Consider the following 20183-nt stretch of genomic DNA (forward strand, 5'->3'; position numbering starts at 1 on the left):
GTATAAATATATCAAAACATTTGAGATCTGCCATTGAGGGGAAGCTTTTTAGCACTAAGAGGAAGGCCTACAGGAGTTTTTTGGGGACCCTCCTCCCCACTGCAAGGCATTCCTCCTCTCTGTCCTGCAGAAGGTGAATCTCCACCTTGCCAAAATGGAGTGTGTCTATTCTCACCCTCCAGGGAATAGAGAGAGAATTTTTGCTCCATTTTGCTCAGCCCTTTCTGGGGTAACAGGTTAGGAGTGACCCTGCACTGGCACTTGGCTGCTGGCTGGGTTTAACCCATGGCACGTGTTTACCAACACCTGAAAGGCTGCCAGGAGTAACACAGGGGTGGTCACAAAACAAAACTGGCTGGGCATTTTTGAAAGTCCTTAACAAGTGTTTGGTATGAAATGATTCTGGATTCATTGATGCAGGCAAGACAATTTAAAGGGTTGAAAGCATGAGATCTGTTTTTTAGTATTTCTTTTACCTGCCCTTCTATATATATACCTTTTAGCTATATCTGTACAAATTGCTATGAATACATACAAATAAAGCCTCCTGTTTTGAATTCTGAAAACACTGGTAACTCCTTCTGCCCCAGGAATATATTGCTGCAGAACATAAGACAAATAAAATAGAACACTTGATGCCCGTGATTAGACATTAGCGTTCTAAGGAAACCTCATGTTTTATTCTATTAACAAACATTTAAATTAAGAATTCTTTTGTCTTTCATTTGAAAACAAATTACCCCAGAAAGGAGTACTATAGAATTTAAAATAAAGCATTAGTTTCAACCAAGTTATGCAACATTAGAAGCAGAATAAAACCATGAGGGGTATGACACACAGGCTATGAATTAAGGACAATTTGAATTTTAATGAGCTACTAATACATTATGTTCCTTTTGTTGGATCATGCCTCAAACTGTTTTAAAATTGAGTGCATAATATTAGGAAGGCATACCATCCCCAGTGATTTAATGAAGACTCCAAACAGCAGCTGAGAATGTCTACTCCTCATGGAATGCATCATCCTTCCTTTAATCTACAGCATTCACTGTAGATTATGCAAACTCTCAACTAATGTGACTCCATATATTATTTAGATTGTGGAAACTCCACAAAAAATCATATATTTTAAATACAGAGACAGAAAAAAAAATAGCTCAGATTGTTAAAATACAGAGTAATGACATTTGTCTTCCCAAGTCACTGTTACAGGTGATGAAGCCCTGCTTCCCAGGAGATGGCTGAACACCTGCCTGCCCATGGGCAGAGTTGCATTAATTCCTTGTACCACCTTCCTTGCCACACATGTGGCTTTTGCTTTCCTTATTAAACTGAATATCTCAACCCATGGGTTTTTTCACTTCTACTCTTCTGATTCTCTCCCTCAGCACACTGTGGGGGCAGTGAGCAAGTGGCTGCATGGGGCTTAGTTGCCAGTTGAGGTCAAACCACAACAGAAGTAAAGGGGAAATTACATAAGAAATAGAATTAAAATTATCAAAGATTTTTAATGCCCCATCAAAATCAGATGCGAGAAAAAATTAAGTTTAGTACCAGGCTTTGTAAAGCTGTTTTACAAAAACACCACTATAAAGACATGACTCTGCCTCTGAAGACCTTTGTAAGGTGCTCACACTTACTTTTCAGAGAATTTTATCTTTTTGCAATCTTGCATCATACATTCAGAATACTGAGTACTGCATTCTGGTCTGGGGCCTTCAACATAAGAAGGACATGCACTTGTTGAAGCAAGTCCAGAGGAAAGCCACAAAGATGTCTGAGGGCACCTCTCCTATGCAGACAGGCAGAGAGAGCTGGGGTTGTTCAGCCTGGAGAAGAGAAGGTTCTGGAGAGACCTTATAGCACCTTTCAGGACCTAGAGCAGGTATAAATGAGCTGGAGAGGGACTTCTTACAAGAGTCTGTAATGACATGGGAAGGGAGAATGGCTTTAAACTGAAATAAGGTCAGTTTAGATTAGATAATAGGAATAAATCCTTTAGTGTGAGGGTGATGAGACACTGGAACAAGTTGCCCAAGTTGTGGATGGCTCTGGGAAGTGTTCACACCCAGGCTGGATGGGACTTTCAGCAATCCAGTCTAGGAAAAAGTGTCCAGAGTAGAGGGGCTGGAACTAGATGATCTTTAAGGTTCCTTTCAACCCAAACCATACTGTTCCATTATTCTATGATTCTGTCATTCTATGAGAATAGTTTGGCCCAGTTCATTACAACTACATACTAGTCCACACCTCCCCAAGAACACAGAGCAGTGTTAGAAGCCAGAATACTTTATAACTTGAAATCAAATTTAATGGACTAGAAGCAAAGAAAGGTGGACAGATCCTAGCATTTATCTGTAACACTGCTAAAGAAGAACAATGACAGTAAAATAAATACATGTTGTCCCTGACCACCTGTAGCCAGAATCCAAAGTTTTAAGTCCATTACAAAAGGTTTTTAAATGAAAGGCTAAAAGCTACTATGAGTTTTGTTTGGTCTGTCCATTATTGTGACTCTTTGTGAAGGTAATTAGAATCTTTCATAGAAGCTTTGCAGGTTTTATCTAGGAAGATGTTCAGACAAAAAACCTGAGAGAATTTTATTCAGTGGACTAAGTATAACCACTTGAAAACTACCTGATGCTACTTCAAATGCATCTGAAGAGCCTCTGAATAAACTGCTTTCCTACATTCTCTTTCAACCCAGAGTACAAATAGTCCACAGGAGACATTACAAAAATAACCAGAACAGACAACAAGTACAGCAATTATGTCCAAATAAAATTAAACCCTTAAATCTCAGAGTTTAATTGTTGCTTCAGCACAAACTTGCAGGCAAAGAAGACAACTTTTCATTTTGCACTTTCTACAACATCACAACCATACACACTCAGTCCATCTCCACATCTGACAGAACTGGAAGTTTCTCTTCTCTCATACAGTGAGGGAATAAGGGAACAAATGTATTTCACCACTGCAAGGGCAGAAGAATTCTACCAGATGATCCTACAAGATGCTTCAATTGAATTAATCAGAAGGCGAAATTCTTCTGATACCTATCTGATCCCCTCAGTGTCCAATCAGAGATAAAAAAGCTACTCACTCTGGCCACAGCCAGGCATGCAGAGACTCCAGAAACTTGGGACAACACCTGTGCTGCCCTCATGCTGCCTCTCTCATTTTACTGTTGGGTCTTTGACAAATATTCCAAATATGACATTAGAAAAACCCTGCAACTGTGCAGCCATCTTATTACAGAATAGCACTTGGCATTTTATCAATATTTTAAAATTGCATTCATGGATCAATTTACTTAGAAATTATTCCTGAAACCCAAGATTGAGTGCTACATGTGTAATGTTGGCAAGTCTTGAAAGACAGATATTTACAATGTTAGTAGTGATCTCTGAACACCCTTCAAAAGCATACTAAATCATTTCTGAAAGAGAAAAATAAGGATTTACTATTTAGATAGCTCTTAAATACCTTTTCATAGACTAAAAAAAAATCACATCCCAAAGAAAGCTACAAGCAGGGAAGAGGTCTTGTAGGAAATCAGTTACACCCTACCATAATGCTTATGCAGTGAGACACAATGAGGAAAACCTCATTCACTGAGGCAAAATATGAAATAAATTTTAGATAATTTTCTAGGAAGATGAGGCCATAATTATAGTCCACATTAGAAATAAATGCTAAATTTCTAAAGTAAAACAAGGGAGATTTCTACCCCTTCTGATGCTGCCAACATGTTATTCTCCACAGAGGAGAAATAAGAGAACAAGATACACATTGGAACTTTTTTTAACATGGATTGTTCAAAACAATAATCATGAAAATTAACAGAGTCACACACTACCTGAGCTATGATTTGCTCTACTTCTTTCCAGTTCTATTCCCTGTTCCACCAGCCTTTCAAAGGAACAAGCCATGAGCAATAATTTACAATGGCTCAAAAACATTAACAGCAGTAAAACATGTATGCAATCCTTGTTTTCTAGTCCAGTGCACAGAGCCCAGAGCACTCTGATAAAGGACAGAGATGGAACACAAGTAGAAGTGTCTCCTGTGCACTGAGCAGCTCAGTTGGGAAATCCCAGTGGAGCTCAGATTGGTGCTCGTACGTGCAGCATGATAACACAGTGCCAATGCATTTTTGAAAGCTGAACTAGCAACAGATTGGGGCAGGAAGGGAAGCATGTTTAGTCATCTTACAAATTTAATACAATCTTTCATCTTGGATACTACAAACAACAGTTATAAATAAAAACTGCAGTTATAAATAAACTGCACCTCAGGACTTAAATTTGACAATGACACATAGGAATAATCCAAGTCTTGCTGAAAATCAGGTTAGAGCTGAAGTATTGAGGAAATACTACACAGCACAGCCTCTGTAATAAATTTGTTTCATATTACTGATGCAGTACAAACAACTCACATTTCAGTATTAAAATACATTGAGAGTCTCTGGAAAGTAAGCATCAGTATCCTTTGACTTGAAAACACACATTTATTTTCCTTTGAGGTTAAAAAAGTTAATTCCAGATCGATAGAAAACAAAATCAGAAAATCTGAACTCCCCTCATGAAACTTCAGGTTTAATTACTGATATCTGATGAATACCACTGCAGCGCTATAAAATGTCAGTATTCCATTGCTTACCTGTTCATGTGCTTTAAGTTATAGCCTGCAATAAAGTTAATGTTATAGAGCCAAGGCACAGCTATGCCCAATGAGAAACCTCCTCTGTACTTAAATCCAGGTGAAAACAAGTTTTGAAATAAGACTCTGAGAGTCACCCTGAAGCTGCTGAGACTGACCTATATTTCCATCAAGGGAGAATGCCTTGTAGCAGGGTGTCAGAGAAAAAGTCAAAACACTACATCAAGAACCACCAGGACTCAAGCCATGTGGTGTTTTTCTGGTAAACACTGACTTAGTCTTTCCTGGATCACAGAAACCCAGAATGTGCTGAGTTGGAAGGGACCCACAAAGATCATAGAGTATAAGCAGCAGCCTCATAATACCATTTAAGAGGGGGTGCTAATAAATCTGCTTTTTCCATAAATTTTAAGAACACTCCAAGCTCCTAAATTGAAGACAATCAAGCTGGATAAAGATCTGATTTTCATATAGAAGCAATGCAGCTAAAAGGACTAAAGGCAAGTCTTCTGAGAGATATGGGATCACTAGCTGTTGTAACATGCCAAACCACATTTCACTACTCAGATTTTGCATACCACCACACCTTTAACTTGCAACTGAACAAAGAGAAAGCACTGCAGAAAAGGTTGCAACAAAACTTCACACTACCCTGAATCTGGTTCTTTCAATCAAATCAGAACAATTCCTTTTAGGAAGAGAATTCTTTTCTGTAATTCAGAATTCTTTTCTGTAATTCATATCACAAGTTCAATTATTCTTTCTGAACAGGTGCCCTGGATGCAGGCAAATCCCTTATCCTTATTTAAACATTTTAACACAGCCTGCTTAATATCTGCCTTCAATAGTATTACATAATTTACCTGACATCAAGAGTATGAAATTTTCCTTTCTTCTGATCTCAAAGATTTGGATATAAGAAAGGTCGCATTATCTCATGAGTCAAGTAGAAATCTTCTTAAACCCTGAAAACAAAATCCAAAATGGTTCTTAAAACCATTGTGGTTACAGAATTCAAGCAGAACTTCACAAAAATAATACTATTTTCCTTATCCTGAAAGCGATCACAGAAAAGCATCTCTTGACAGAAGTAAAACCAATTCTGTCCTCAGAGACTGAAATTGAACCTAAATCTCTAGACCAATTATTTTCCATACCTGACCTAACAATCTAAATAAATTTCAGGATATGGTAGCTCATCCAAAATGGATGAGCATGAATAGGAAGATTGCAATTAAGAATGAGACTGTGAGACTGCCAAGTGTTTGTGCACATATACATCTGGGTATATATATTTATATCTGTGTGTGTATAGTGTAACCCCCTCCCACCACCAAAATAAAACCAAAGCAGTTTACAGGAAATAAGCTGATTTTTAATGCTATTTTTTTCCCCTCTAAGCTTTCTCTAAGGAAAAGGTTTATAGGGAATTTCTTTCAGCTAACTCACTAAATCAATGTGAGCAAGAACAATTCCAAACATTGATTCTGCAAGGGGCCAGTAACAAGCTATAGGCACCACAAAAGCCAGATGAAAAAACATTCCTGCTTGAAAGAACGGAAAAGTCTTTAATACCTCATATGCTTTCAGATGTCCATGACATTGCTGAAAGTTACACTGCTGGTGATGAGGTCAGCAGATTTCTTTACAGATGCCAGGTTAATTAACAGCCTGGATTTCTAGCTTAAGTCAAAAGCTCCTGAGTCTTCCACCACTTATGTTGATAACTTTGCTCTTTTTTTATTGTCTTTACATTACTATGACCTGAGCTAAATGATTGCCCAAAGTTCACAAAGTATATAATGATTTATGGAGCTTATATCCCCATGGCCTTATGGGGATTTTAATGCTCAGGTCCTATAAGAAAGCTTTTCTCCCCACCACATTCCACATAATCCAGTGCAATTGTGAGCTGTTGCCAAAAGCAATAAACCCACCTTTTGCCATTACAGTTTTGTCCCATCCCCTTCTTTCCACCAGATCTGGTGGTCATATAGCTGCTGTGTGGGTTGCTTCAGTTTGCTGAATCAACAAACTATACTTTTTTGCACTTTTTGGTGTCCATCCAGCCAGTGAACACCCAGGCCACACAATCATCAGATTAGTATCAACAGAAGTGATGAGAAAACGTCTTTCATCTGCAGTCCACATTCATACCAAATTATATGTAGTATAAAACTACCCCTTAGCTATTCTCCTAAATTAAATAACTAAGTAGAAAGCACACTTTCACAAGCCTCATATAGAAGCAAACACCTTGAGTGCTGTCTTTTAAAACACCCATGAAATATCCCACTTGAGTCCCAAGACTACACTCTTGCATGTGTGCCTTCATTTGTTTTACTATGAATACTTCTACTAAAGCTATTTTCCTCACATTGAGATTGTGTTAATTTTATGGATGTGTTATATTTTGATTCAACTATAGTATCCTAAAGTATAGAGCAAATAAATTTACTTTGAGAAGCTAAAATTCCAAATTCCAGTATATTCTCACATGCATATGTCATACTTTTTTACATTACATTTTTAAAGTACAGATATGAAAACTACATTGTGGTAACTGAAAAAAATTATATTGTATCATCTAATTAACAGTGCTGAAATCTAAATTCTGTTCTTTCTAACCAAAGAGATGACAGAATCAGTCAGAATTACTATTTTACTAGATTTACTCAGAGAGGACCAGCATAATTGTCATGAACTCCACAATATACACGTAACATAGAAGAATGTCTTTTAACTTGGAAAATTGTCTCCTTCCTCCCAATTGTGGAAGTAAGCTTGGCAGCAGGAACTGAGAAGGGTAGTTTGATCCAGAAAAAAACCCTTCAGTAATACAATCTGACAACATTAATGTACCAGTCAAACATGAAGATCTCAGAGATATGCACCTTTCTTTTTTCCATGAAGTGGCTGAAGTTGTAATTTGTATGGATTTAAACACAGTTGACTCAAAATATGTAGGGTCATCTGGCTAAAAACTCTGATTACACCTTAACATGATTTATAGCATTCAAAATACCAGCACACCTACCTTCCTGAGTACAGTTTGAGAAAATGATAGTTAAAAGATCCAAGACTCTCTGCAGAACTAAATGAGGTATAATAAGATGCCTGATACCCTTAATTCTGGCAAAATTATACCAATTGGAAAAAAGGAAAAGGAAAATATTTTACAACAAATTGTATAGAACCTGTAGCCTTGGAAAAAGGGTTGCTGAGGGATCAGCAAGGAGCATGGATACTCCTGCTTGCTGCAGGTCTGCTTGGGGAAGCCCATCACCAATCCAAGAAACATCAAGCTGCAAACATGACACCCTGCTAGCACTGCATCATCAGCTCCAGTGGGAACTGGAGCCCACACGAACACAAAATCATTCTGTGCAGCTATGCCTTCATTGTTTGAAGACTTGATTGCTTGTGCCTGGGAAAAAAGTGTTTGAAGCAGCTCTTTTCAAGAGGAAAAAAAATCTCAGAATTTGGTTTAAACTCTCACAACAGGGAACAAATGTCTACTTAAAAGTTTTATATATTCCACAAATTGCTAACTAATGAGTTCAGGCTGGAAAGCTCAGCCTTAGAACACAATACTCATTCTTCATTTTGCAAAGCAGTTTCTGAAGTCACCTCCAACAACACTGAGAGCCAAACCAAGTCATACACCATGTGCAAATTTCATGCTTTCAATCCCTCTACTTTCCAGTCTGAACACCAATCTAAGGCACACAGGCACAGCTGAGCATGTACTTTACTCACTGGCACCTATTTTATTCATTGTCTCCCTCATCTTCAGCAAAATCAAGGCAAGACACCAGTGTTCCTGATCATCCATCTTTTACTCTCTGCTGTCATGTCAAGCCCACAGCTGCATATTTTCCTGGCAACTGTGAATCAACTCCCACTTTGATGATTGATTCACAGGCTAGAATAAGACATGCTTGCAAGAATAATTCTATTAACAACTTAAAATCAATCTGGTATGCACAGCTGCTTCTTCCCCTGCAACAGCTTTCCTCCAGAGGTTGTAGCCTTGTCCATCATATTAGTTTGTTATACTAACACGTCCCAGTCCAGATTCAGGGAAGTATCCAGGCTAAAAAAATTTCTTCTGGCTTAGCTTTTTCTGTTGAGCAAATCACACTCAGCTGGAATAAACAGAGGTAGAGCAAGGTTCCTGTTTATAGACACAAAGTGACCAGCAATTCAGGCACATGTCAATGATTTTATAGGTGTCTGTGTGCAGTAATTTTGTGCCAAATAATAAAAATAGATATAAACCTGTAAATACAGCTGAGGCACACTTGGCAGAGCAGAGATGCCAGCTTCTGTAGATGTCTTGTACTGAGGAGTTCCCTTAGCTGGAGAAGTGCCTAGAAGTTATTAAAGAAGCTCACATTTTTGTTCTTCTAGTAAGGGAACAAAATTTCTTGGCCAAAACAGAAACAGGGTGCCCAGAGGGGATCATCTGCAGAGATAACCTATGAGCACTCCAGGACCAACACACTTGTTTTTGCACAGGTGATAGGGGTTTGGCAGAACTAGAAATTAATTGAAGGATGAAGCAGTCTACTTCAAAAACTCCTCTCAAGCTGACATGTCATGCCATTCCCATTAAATACATGTGGCAAATTGGTCCTGGCACTCTTAATTCCACGAGCTTTCCAATGATTAACCGCTAGGCAAAACCTCTGCAGGCTTCTGTACTTCAAAAAAACTGACATGCTGGAGAATTAGAGGACTTGAAATAATCACTTCTTCCCGCCACACCACATTAAAGGAAGCAACCCACAAAACTTGTGAAGAAAATAATTACATGGTTGAACAGCTAAGCGTGCCTTTGAACATATCCTGCTTTTTCAAAACCTTGATTGAAAGCGCTACTGGCAGCTGTGCTGTAGGCACATAAATGTGGTAAGGAATGATTAAAAATTACCCATTCTCCTTCTCCACAAACTATTTCCATATTACCAGGGATGTAGATAGAATGAATTATAACAGAAGTAATTCCACTAATGCAGCACAGAGTGTTTTTGACTTTGGAGTATTTTGACTAATCAGATAAATAGTTTCATCAGACATACACACAACACCAGAGTGTATTTATAGCGTTCACAATTCTGAAAATGGTTACAGCGTTCTCAAAGAGTAATACTGAGCCACAGATACAGATTAAGACACCCTTGCATTGTAAACACAGTATTATTCTCAAATTTGACAGAGAAAGGTTAACATTCTCCATGACTTCTTAATTACCATGACCTTATAAAGTACACGTTGAAAAGATGACAAACGGAAGAGATTTTTGGGAAGCATTTTTGTCTCAAAAACCACTAAAAATGCATACACACATAAATGTTAAAATTTTGGCTGGAACTTACAAGACCAGAAAAAAACAATTCTGTCCTGAGATTATACCTAAAATTTTATACTAAGATTCCACTTTCACACTCTGAGTATAATGAGAGTATTGTATCCAGAAAAAATGGAAAAGAGAAGCAAATGCAACACTACAAAACTTATAGCACATGTCTGACTGTGAAACACAATAACTGCAGAACATAGCCAAATGTGAAAAACAAAAATTTCTATTTTGCTGAACTGGATTTTGAAATAGCAAATTCAATTGCTTGCAAACCTGAGTGATGGTAATAATTTTTAGGTAATAATTTTTAGGGTTTTTTAGGTAATAATTTTTTAATAGTTTACAACAATTTCTTTTTCCATTTTTGTCTAATTCAAAGTCTAGACCTCACAAAGGTAACGATTAAGTCAACTTTTTAGAGCCTCAAAAGTACGTTTTCATATTTGAAAATCGATTAAAAATTAAAATACATTATTTCAATCTTGTGAAATCATATTTTGAAAAATATGCCTTCATTATTAGGAACATCAGCAATGCATCAAGAACACCAGCCCTACCAGGAACTCACAGAATCACTTTCATCACAACAGATGAAGGCACCTACAAACCAGTTCTTTATCACTCATTAAAAATGAAAAGCAGCAAGAGCTTCATCTCACTCTGCTAATATTATCTTCTGACAGAGGAGATGAAAACAATTCATCCAGGAGCTAGGCCTTGTATATACAGCCACAAAGCATAGCTTCTAAAGAAATTATTCTTGCAAGAAGATAATGTAGATAATTAGGAAAATTTTGTTTCATAAGTTTTATTCAACCTGAATGCCCCTTTCATAAAGAAGAGGGGTTGAGGTGGGGGGGAGTCATCATCTATCCTGTCATAGTCCCAGGAGAGTAAAGCAATCTTATTTTTTGTTAAAACAAGGCTACAATTTTCTTTTTAATTACTTATGACTCAAATAGCTCTGAAAGGATCAATATTCTAGAGGCAAGATCAAAACCAAACCAGATGGATATTATAAAACATTATAATGCAATCTAAATGAGCCTTTGCACATTTCATTAGGTAAGAAAATTTTTGAAGTATTTCTCTCATCACCCAATCTCTTTTATTTTATATAAGGCAGGATTTTAGTCTGCTTCATTACAAGCAATGCATGAATTTTTGAAACAAATGATTTTTTCCTCAAACGCCGATGCTAGAGTTAACTTTCCTTCAGCCAAATTAATTTCCATTCCCTGAACAGGCTTCATACTTATAATCAGATTCAAAGTTAAATAACACTTAAGAAAACTGGTTTCTGTTGGTCCATCTTATTTTACTAATAAGTATCTTGTAAACAGGAAATCCTCCAACTGTTTGCTTGAATGGTAATATCTTAGAGACCTGTACTGTTCTTTTGGATTAGTCTTCACACATTCTTCATTTAAAGAGAGTACATTTTTAAATACAACAGAAAGTACTTACCCTTCTAACCTGACATCAGGTAAAGATCTGTTGAGTGCAATCATTTCACTTGCCATTAAATTAAATTGATTTATTTTAAACATTTCTTTCATTTTCTCTTGCTCCTCTTTTGGAATGACCACAGGCTTCCCCATCTCTCCAGGTCCTTCATGTGGTTTTTGCATGGGTTCTGGAACTTTGAAAAAATAAAATGTTACTAACTCCTTTTAAGCTTGTGTTTGTTTGTTTACAAATTAATTTACACTGTAGGAGTGCTCACATTTAGAACAGTCCTAAACCCACCAGGTTTTGAAAGTGAAAACAAATCTTCACATTTGGGAGTTTAACAGAAATAGTTAAGTGCTTTTCTTACACACCACAATTCATGTAAAAAACCAATAAAGATTTATTTCTATCCACCATTACATCATAATTGACTTTATAAAGTTCCTGCAAAGGAAAATTCAACTTTTCCAGGAAAGCCTGCATGTGCAAGAAAAATCTGGGATATAAATGAGGGGAGACCTCATTGCAGTCTGCAACTTCTTCACGAGGGGAAGAGGAGGGGCAGGCAGTGATGTCTTCTCTGTGGTGACAGTGACAGCACCCAAGGGAATGGCCTGAAGTTGTGTCTGGGGAGGTCTAGATATGATATTAGAAAAGGTTTTCCATCCAGAGGGTGTTGGGGCACTGGAACAGGCTCCCAGGGAAATGGTCACAGCACCAGCCTGACAGAGCTCAAGAAGCCTTTGAACAAGAGTGTCAAGCACACGGTGGGACTCTCAGGGTGTCCTGTGCAGGGCCAGGAGGTGGACTCAATTACCCTGATGGAACCCTTCCAACTCAGCTTATTCTGTGACTCTGCGATAAATTATGTCCCAGAACAGTAAAGGTTCAATTAAAGTAAAAGTGTAGCTTTACATCTATTTCCACATTTTTATTTTGACAGAATGACATTGGCAGCAACAGTTTAGAAACAATTTCTCTTGTTTGTATTAATGTTATTTTTATGCAACAAAATTACATTTTGAAGGTTAACATAAGTAACAAAACAGTATCAAGACAGTAACACTTCACATCTGAAATCCAAAGAAATTTAAATATCAAATATCTGATCAAACTGAAGAGGAAGAATGGGACAAAAAGGAATTCAGACTCTTAAATTATTTAGGGTTTTAAACCAAATATGTAAAAAAATCAGAACAGTTTTTAAAAAGCTACACATCTCTTTACAAGTACCATTCACTTTTCTCCCAAACAGAAATGCTCAAATACTGAATTTGAGCTACATTACTGCTTTACAAATTCAGCAAAAGTTTTAATTAAAAAAATAGCAATTTAAGATCTAAACAAAGGAATAGAAAGTATTTTAAAATAAAGACACCAAATCCCCAAGAAACAAGCCTAACTTCAAATTATCTTTAATTTGCATCTAGGATAGCACAGTGTAATTAAACCTTAGGCAGAGAGTAAACAGCCACATAAAAAATAAAAAGGAAATTTTTTTAAAAATGCCTGAGCCTTCCAACCTTGCTGAAACACTAAGACTTAAATATATATTACTAATAAATGAGGCTTTTTGCTGGTCTGCATTTAGTGCTAACAGGGAACAAGCACAAAGTGCTCCTTGAGAAACTTTCATTTTCAAGTACCTGAAGCGATTGCTGTAGTTGCATTCACACAGGACCATTTAGCAGAGAAAAATCCTCCCATCCACCTCCCATCACAGGGGTGCTTTCTTTTAACCAAACTCTCCTTGATAGCTATAAAACCCTAGAAGCTGCCAGCCAGCCACTCATCCAGTGAAAATTGATGGAGTAAGTGTGTTCCAGCAGGTCCTGAGCAGATGGGCCGAGGTGCTCGTTCCAGCCACAGGCTAAGCTGAGCAAGCAGTCTGCTTTGCATCTCTGCCTCTTCAGAAGGGACGGCTGGAACCTGCACCAAAACTGCTGACTTGCAATTGCATAACCTTTTCAACTAGAATTTGTGCCTTCTGGGGGGGTAATTAACTTAAAATTATGCTATACAATAAAGTAATTATTTGGGCTTAATTTTATACATTCAGCGTGGTATTATTATCTGGGCTATCACAGCAACTTTTGTTAAGCGTGTAGCAATAGGTTCACTTAGACAGAAAGTGATTTAACAATGGGTGTTCCACATAACTAAAACAATTTTAAAAACCCTAGCAGAATATAGTTATATGCAGCATGTTTTTCTGAGTTCTGAGGAGCAAGTGTCTTATCCTACAAAATGAACTATTTAGAAGAAAAAAATTAATTTCCTGTTTCACTTACACTTCCAGTTCTTTCTTAACTTTCACTAAACCAGTTAAACTGAATAGCTAAATCAGCCAAAAGCACATCTCTCACATTTGCAGATCTTCCTGTTAAGATGAGAGTTTAGCACATCAGTGACTTGGATACTGATGTACAAATTCCACAAATTCATCAGTTGAATTTTTAAATTTCATTAGTAAATACATGCTGCTTGATTACACATTTCACCTCAGTACCTCATTCTCCTTGCAGAAAAATCCAGCAACAACTAACTAGATCCAGATATTTTGAGCAACTCACTAAATGCAGACAGTCAAGCTGAGGCACAGGCAGGGCGATGACTTTCCAAGAAAAGTTAACCATCAGAAGATGTTCTCTCAAGTTTCTGAGAACCATCTTCTCTTGGGTTTTTTTATGGTTATCTGTTTTCCCACAGACGCATGTAGGTTTCACAGAAACACCAACCAACAACGTTATCCCAAAATTAGTAATAAATGCATCGTTAAGAATTCAAACCACAGTGCTCTTTTGTCAGTTAAATACAGAAAAAAATTTCCTTTGAAGGACTCTATGTACTGATGGCATTCTTCTAACAAACAGAAATGAAATTTATAGCTACAGGTTTCAGAACTAAATAAATGACTGAATCACCACCTGATTAAATAAGAAATCTAGTAATGTATTTCCAGATATTTCTTATTTGTATCAGTAAACCATTAGTTTCAAAGAAGGCTTGACCTTTTCCAGATCTTCATTAAAAAATCAGGAACTCTTTATTTCTTTGGACTACAAATTTCTTTTTACCAGTCAATATGCCAAATAAAAACCAGATAATTCAAAATCTAAGGCCATCTAAAGCCAGGAAAAAGGGGTGAATTCTTCTGGTGAGATGTCTTTAGAGCCCACATAAACTGACCAATGCCAAGTCCAGTCACCTTTGGAGGCATTACCATAATTACAAGAAGTTTTTTGGCCAGGTAAAAGTTCAGAGCAGTTCTGCCTCTTACACACACCTCAGCCTTAATAGAATGAGACTGATTTATGACAAATGGTTCACATTTTCAATAATTAAACCTTGAAATTGCTCACTTTTCTTCTTAGGATTTTTTCATGTAGATGAGATAATTTAGAACCGAGACACAATTTAGAGATTCCTTTTTTACCAGAGCTCCAAATTCAGAATGCAAGGTCTTGATTGGCAATTGACAAAAATGGCTGATCTTAGTTTAACTTTGTCATTGCTCCAAGAAGAGTGTAAATAGCAAAGAGCTGAGATTACATGACTCTTGCAATTCAATGGTCCTAATTTTGAAAGATTCCCCAGCACCCAGGGCTTCTAATCATTACACAAGGGGAATGCACCTTGAAGTCAGAAAAAAAAAAGGAAAGAGGATGAATCTGAAAGTTTATTTAGAAACCACATCAAGTGCCAAAGCTGGAAGTTGTTTTTTTTTTGCAATCAGACCTTTAGGAAGCCTATAACTGGGGGTAAAGAATGACTCATTTCACCTCCATTTAAGTCAGGGCCCGAGGGATGACATTCAGGGTTCTTACAGAAATAAGACAGAACTACACAAAAAAAAAAAAAAACTTTATTAGTAAAACCACGCTACCACCTAGGTATATTTTGTTTACAAGAATGGTCCCTAATTGTACTGTTAGAGAACAGCTTGAACCCTCTCTTTAAGTCTGGAACTTGTTTACATTTATTAAGTAAGCTGTGTTCCAGGCTGTGAAATCTAAATTGCAATGCCAATCCCCATATGAAAACAATAATGCTCAAGTAACTATCCTATGAATAATAGATTTGGAAAAAAATATTGCATAACATGGATGATGCTTACTGAGGTTAAATGATTTTCTTTCCAATTCACAGCAGCATTTAAACTTACATCAGCCACCTTCCAGAGACAACAATTCATTACTCTTTGTGGCTTTTACTGAGTAATCCTCAGGAATTACAAACAGGGAGCCACCACCCAGAAGATGTGGCAATAGGAAGAACACGTGCGGTGTTTTGGATAAGGGGTGTGCACCATCCACGTCAGAGCAGGTGAGGCAGCCTCAGAGCTGAGCACTGGGAGAGGGTTTCCCCCAGTTTTCTCCCAACCCCTCTGGGGTGGTCACAGCAGGGAGAAGAAAGAGCAGCAATATCAGTGAGCACAGCACAGGCTCCTCCCAGCTCAGGGATTGCTGCTGGAAACAACACTGCTGGGTGCTCTGATCCCAGCTCCCCAGGTTACCTGGTGAAGGCACTGCAGAGGTCTTCTGCCATGGTGGACAGGGTGGGCCACCATGGCAGTGGTGGCAGCAAAGGTTAAGTCCACAGACAAATCATCCCACACAACTATGGTCACTGGATTCCAACTACCCCTCCCTCTGGTATAACCTTAGTTACTCAGTCTTGTACTCTCCAGACCTCATGCCAGGCCCCTTTCCCAAGGCACCTCCACCTCAGCTGTCCTCCTACCTGGCTCGTGGCCTGTCCCTTTTCTACCTCGCCTTTTGGCCCCTCAACTCCACACCTGTGTCATTTCAACTCCAAGCATTTAATCTCTGTCAGAGCAGACACCAAGGCTTCTATCTTATGCACCTTACAGTTCCCTATAACCATGTACACTAAGTTTTCCACAGTTGCACATTCCTTTATTATTCCTTATTTTGAGTAATTGTAAAAATATTACAGCAGTATAACTTAAAATCCAATATTAGACACATAACCTGAAATTCCTGATTTAACATGGTGGTATCTTATGCCATCAATACCAATGAGAAAGAGCCCAAAGACAATTTTGGCTATGGCTCTTGCCTAATTCTATAAAAAGAAAATCCTTCCATTTTCTGTATTAAAGACCCATGGAAAACATCCTTCAAACTTCATGAAAGCCCAAACTGTCCAAAGTTGTCCTCAAAATCCTTTGCTCCTGCTGAAATAACTAAAGAATGATTTTTCCAACTGGACAAGCACAATCTGAAATAAATATAAACTCTTCAGAAAAACTTACTCCTATGTTGAGTAAGTTCATCAAATGCCATGGAATTCTTCCATGAATTGCAAAGATAAAGCAGAGTGACATGGACAAGAGGATATTAAATTCAGAACACTAGCATAATTTATGCTGAATCAAGGAAACTAATTCAATTATGGAAATTAAAAACAGAGGAAAAAGTGAAGTGAAAAAGCAGATTTTGATAAAAGCTTCACAAACAAAATAGCCTCAATGTTATCTGAGATGACTCCAGGCACTCTGAGCAGGAGTAAACCCAGTAGAGATTCCAAATCAGTAAACTACTGGAACAAGTGAAAATATCTATGACCAGGCATGCAGCTTGGTTAAAAGGAAATGTCACAGGGTCAAACAAGGTTTCTAGCAGACCTATTCCTGCACCTTACTACAAATCAGCCATTAAAAAAAAACCCCAACCAAAAAAAAAACAAAAACAAAAAACCCAGAAAAACTCCCACCCCCCCAAACAAGAAAATGTACAAAGGTTTGTTTGTTTACCAGCCAACTATAAGATCTTAAAAATATATCAAGAATTTTAACACACAGGTTTGGGTAAAGGTCAGAATGAAGGCTGTACTCAACTAAGTAAAATTAGTGTTGCATAGGGAAAGTCATAATACTAATATGTCAAAACTGAAGACTTTCCCTCACCTGAAGGTTCCCCCAATGACTTCATATGTAAAGTCATCTGAAATTTCAACATTATCAATATATCACAGTAAGCTGATAGATATTGACTTCACCTGCTGTTTTCTGGCATAAGTTATCTGCTTTATGGGAAGCCAAAAATTAGATCTATTCCTACATAACAACACATCAGTTACTGTCTTACCACGTAAGAATTTCCAAACTTCTAGAGGAAAAAAAAAAAAAAAGGAAAAAAAAAGTTCAAAAAAAGACTGAGTTCCTGTAGAAGACATACTTTCTACATGAGCCTCATTAATTTTCTTGCCACTTTGCTCTCCTTTTACTGAAAAAGACACTCAAAAAATGCAATGCCAGCAATGAAAAATTTAAGTTAGTTCTGCAAAATTCAGGTGGATTAGAACCCCTTTGACATGTTCACATGCAGTTGTGAAACCAGGAGTCCAGAGGTGCTGAGCACGGAAATTCTACATTCCATACAGTGCTCTCTGTGGAGATTTATTGGCTTGTTTTCATCACAGGGAAAAAAACCAAGTAAACCAAATCTGACACTTCTTAAATATCTCCCCAGTGTTACTCTGTAACAGAGCAACATTATTCTGAAAATACTTCTGAAAATTTCCCAGGAAGGTCAAGGTTCACACCTGATTTCAACAGGTGAAAAAGTTTCTTGTGATGGAAAGCAATAACCTTGAGTGCAATTAACCGATTGGACTTAGCAATTAGCATCACTCAAAAGGTTTCCAACATCAGCAGTGAAACACAGACACAGCCTTTTCAGAGGGAGAGACTCCAAACTACAGAATTAGATGCTTCACAAACAAACTGGAGGTGGCAGGTGCCTGCAGTTCTAAATGCATATACTGAGACATTGCAGGGATGAGAAATCTCCCTGCACCAATCCTTTCTCCCATGTGATCAACTACGCTAACTTGCTAAAAATAAGGTTGGCATCATCAATAGTAGTGTTCTCAAAAAAGCCCAAAACAAAACAACCCCACACTCAGCTTCTCTAATTGGTACTCAAAAACTTAAGATGGCAATAACAAAACTGAAAGTTTATCTGAAAACCTTTAGTATTGAATAATACAGCTCTCACTTGAAAGTTATCTCAATAAGAATGTGCTCATATTTGTCACTTTTACATCCAAGTTCATACTACTATCATAAACCTTTTCATTACAATATTAACTGTGCCTTATTGCTAAGGTCTTTGTCCAAATTTAGGGTTAGGTGGGTTGTGGGGCAGGGGGTGTTTTTCAGTTTGGTTGGTTGGAGCCTTTTTTTGCAGGGGCAGGCAGACAAGTGAGCTTGGTTTGGTTTGTTTTACTAGCAGGTCTAACTAATGAAGTTAATAGTGCCTTTGCTTCCTCACTCATGGAAACTTAAAATATGCTTTAGACTGCATTAACATGGCTTAGATTTCTGCACTTCTTGTTGCATGGTTTTTTTAGGGATATTTCATATACATTAGTGCTTAAAATTCTACACCCTAAGTGTTTTAAGTTTAAGCAACATACAGCTCAGGCAAGATTGTTATTATTCTCTAGTCATTCAAAGAAACACAGAAGATTGTGTGACTCCTAAATGCTGCCACAATGCTACATTGTTGAGGAAAAAAAAATCCCAAATCTTTAAAAAGAGTGCAATTTTAAAGGAGCATATTTTAAAGAATAATTAGACAGAAAACTTACCATCTCCAGCTGGCAGGCCTCGTTCCTTTTTCTCATCACATTTATTGCATTCACTGAAGTACAGCAACAGAAACATATCCAGAAGGACCCAAACCAAAGAGGTGGCAAGCACCACCTTGCAATATGCAAATTTTTTCATGGCACTTTAAGTCAAATACAAAAATAAAAAAGTATAAATAAAAATATCAACAGTTTTTTTTAATCCAGTTTGAGAGACCACGTTCTATATCTGGAAAAAAAAAGAAAAAGAAAAAGAAGTCACAGCATTTTCCTGAGATGCTAAAAGCAGAAATTTTAGCTCAATTTTAAAGGTAAGAATTTAGTTCTCTTATGATATATGCAAGAAAATTAATGTCCTATGCATTTCAGTGAGATAAGGGAATGGGGTCAGTTATAGCAGCATTATTCCAATCCTTTATGATGCTAACATTCATCACCTGAAACATCAAAATGAGTGACCAAAACAGAGTCCTCTGCTGAGCCACTGGAAAAGAAGGTAGGCACATCTAACGGCATGAGAAGAAACTCTCTGGATCCTCTGGAAACCAGGCCAACCCAAATGAATGAAAACCAGGAACATCTTGGGAAGTAGGGTATCACTCTCTACTGTATGAATCCCATGGCTAATATTTCTCATGCTTCTCCCATGCAGCACACACTGACATTCTGGGTCCATCACTAGGAATGCTGGCCTACAAGTGCCAGGATTTTACACAGGGTCTAATTGCCTATTACAAAAGCATCACAAAGACAAATGCTTTGCACTTCCAGCAAACCAAAACCAAACATTCCTTTTGGTAAAAAAAAAAACAGTAGGCAAGGTTAACAAAGTATACCCATAAGCCACCAGGATCATTTACTAGGTGTTCAAAGCCAAAGTTAGCAAGTCTGATACTTTATGCCTTTATTAGCTTAATGTTTGATTATAGAGCAAACCTCTCTATATTTTTTAATGTGTATACATTACAATTTTAGAATGCCAACCTTTGAAATTCTCTTTTGCCCTACTCAAATTACAGATTTTGTTACAAAGACTGCATATTTCCTTGACTAGTAGGGCAGAATCAAGAACAGCTTTGAG

At 37.4% G+C, this 20183-nt stretch overlaps 1 protein-coding gene across 3 annotated transcripts in view; it reads right to left on the reverse strand.

Moving 5' to 3' along the window:
• Positions 1 to 20183, reverse strand: part of GALNT1 (polypeptide N-acetylgalactosaminyltransferase 1) — an 89472-nt gene that overhangs the window by 26985 nt on the left and 42304 nt on the right. For 2 of the 3 annotated variants that reach the window (XM_054638990.2, XM_054638980.2), the window contains exons 3-4: positions 19103 to 19331; positions 11498 to 11672 (exon numbers count right to left, since the gene is read on the reverse strand). In XM_054638990.2, the coding sequence (XP_054494965.1) occupies positions 11498 to 11672; positions 19103 to 19241 (314 nt within the window). In that variant the 5' untranslated portion in view covers positions 19242 to 19331. Of the gene's footprint in view, positions 1 to 5528; positions 5548 to 11497; positions 11673 to 19102; positions 19332 to 20183 lie in introns of those variants that run through there. The other variant, XM_077182790.1, reaches the window with a different exon arrangement.

The sequence above is a fragment of the Agelaius phoeniceus genome, chromosome 1 (genome assembly GCF_051311805.1).
Source record: "Agelaius phoeniceus isolate bAgePho1 chromosome 1, bAgePho1.hap1, whole genome shotgun sequence".
NCBI lineage: Eukaryota > Metazoa > Chordata > Aves > Passeriformes > Icteridae > Agelaius > Agelaius phoeniceus.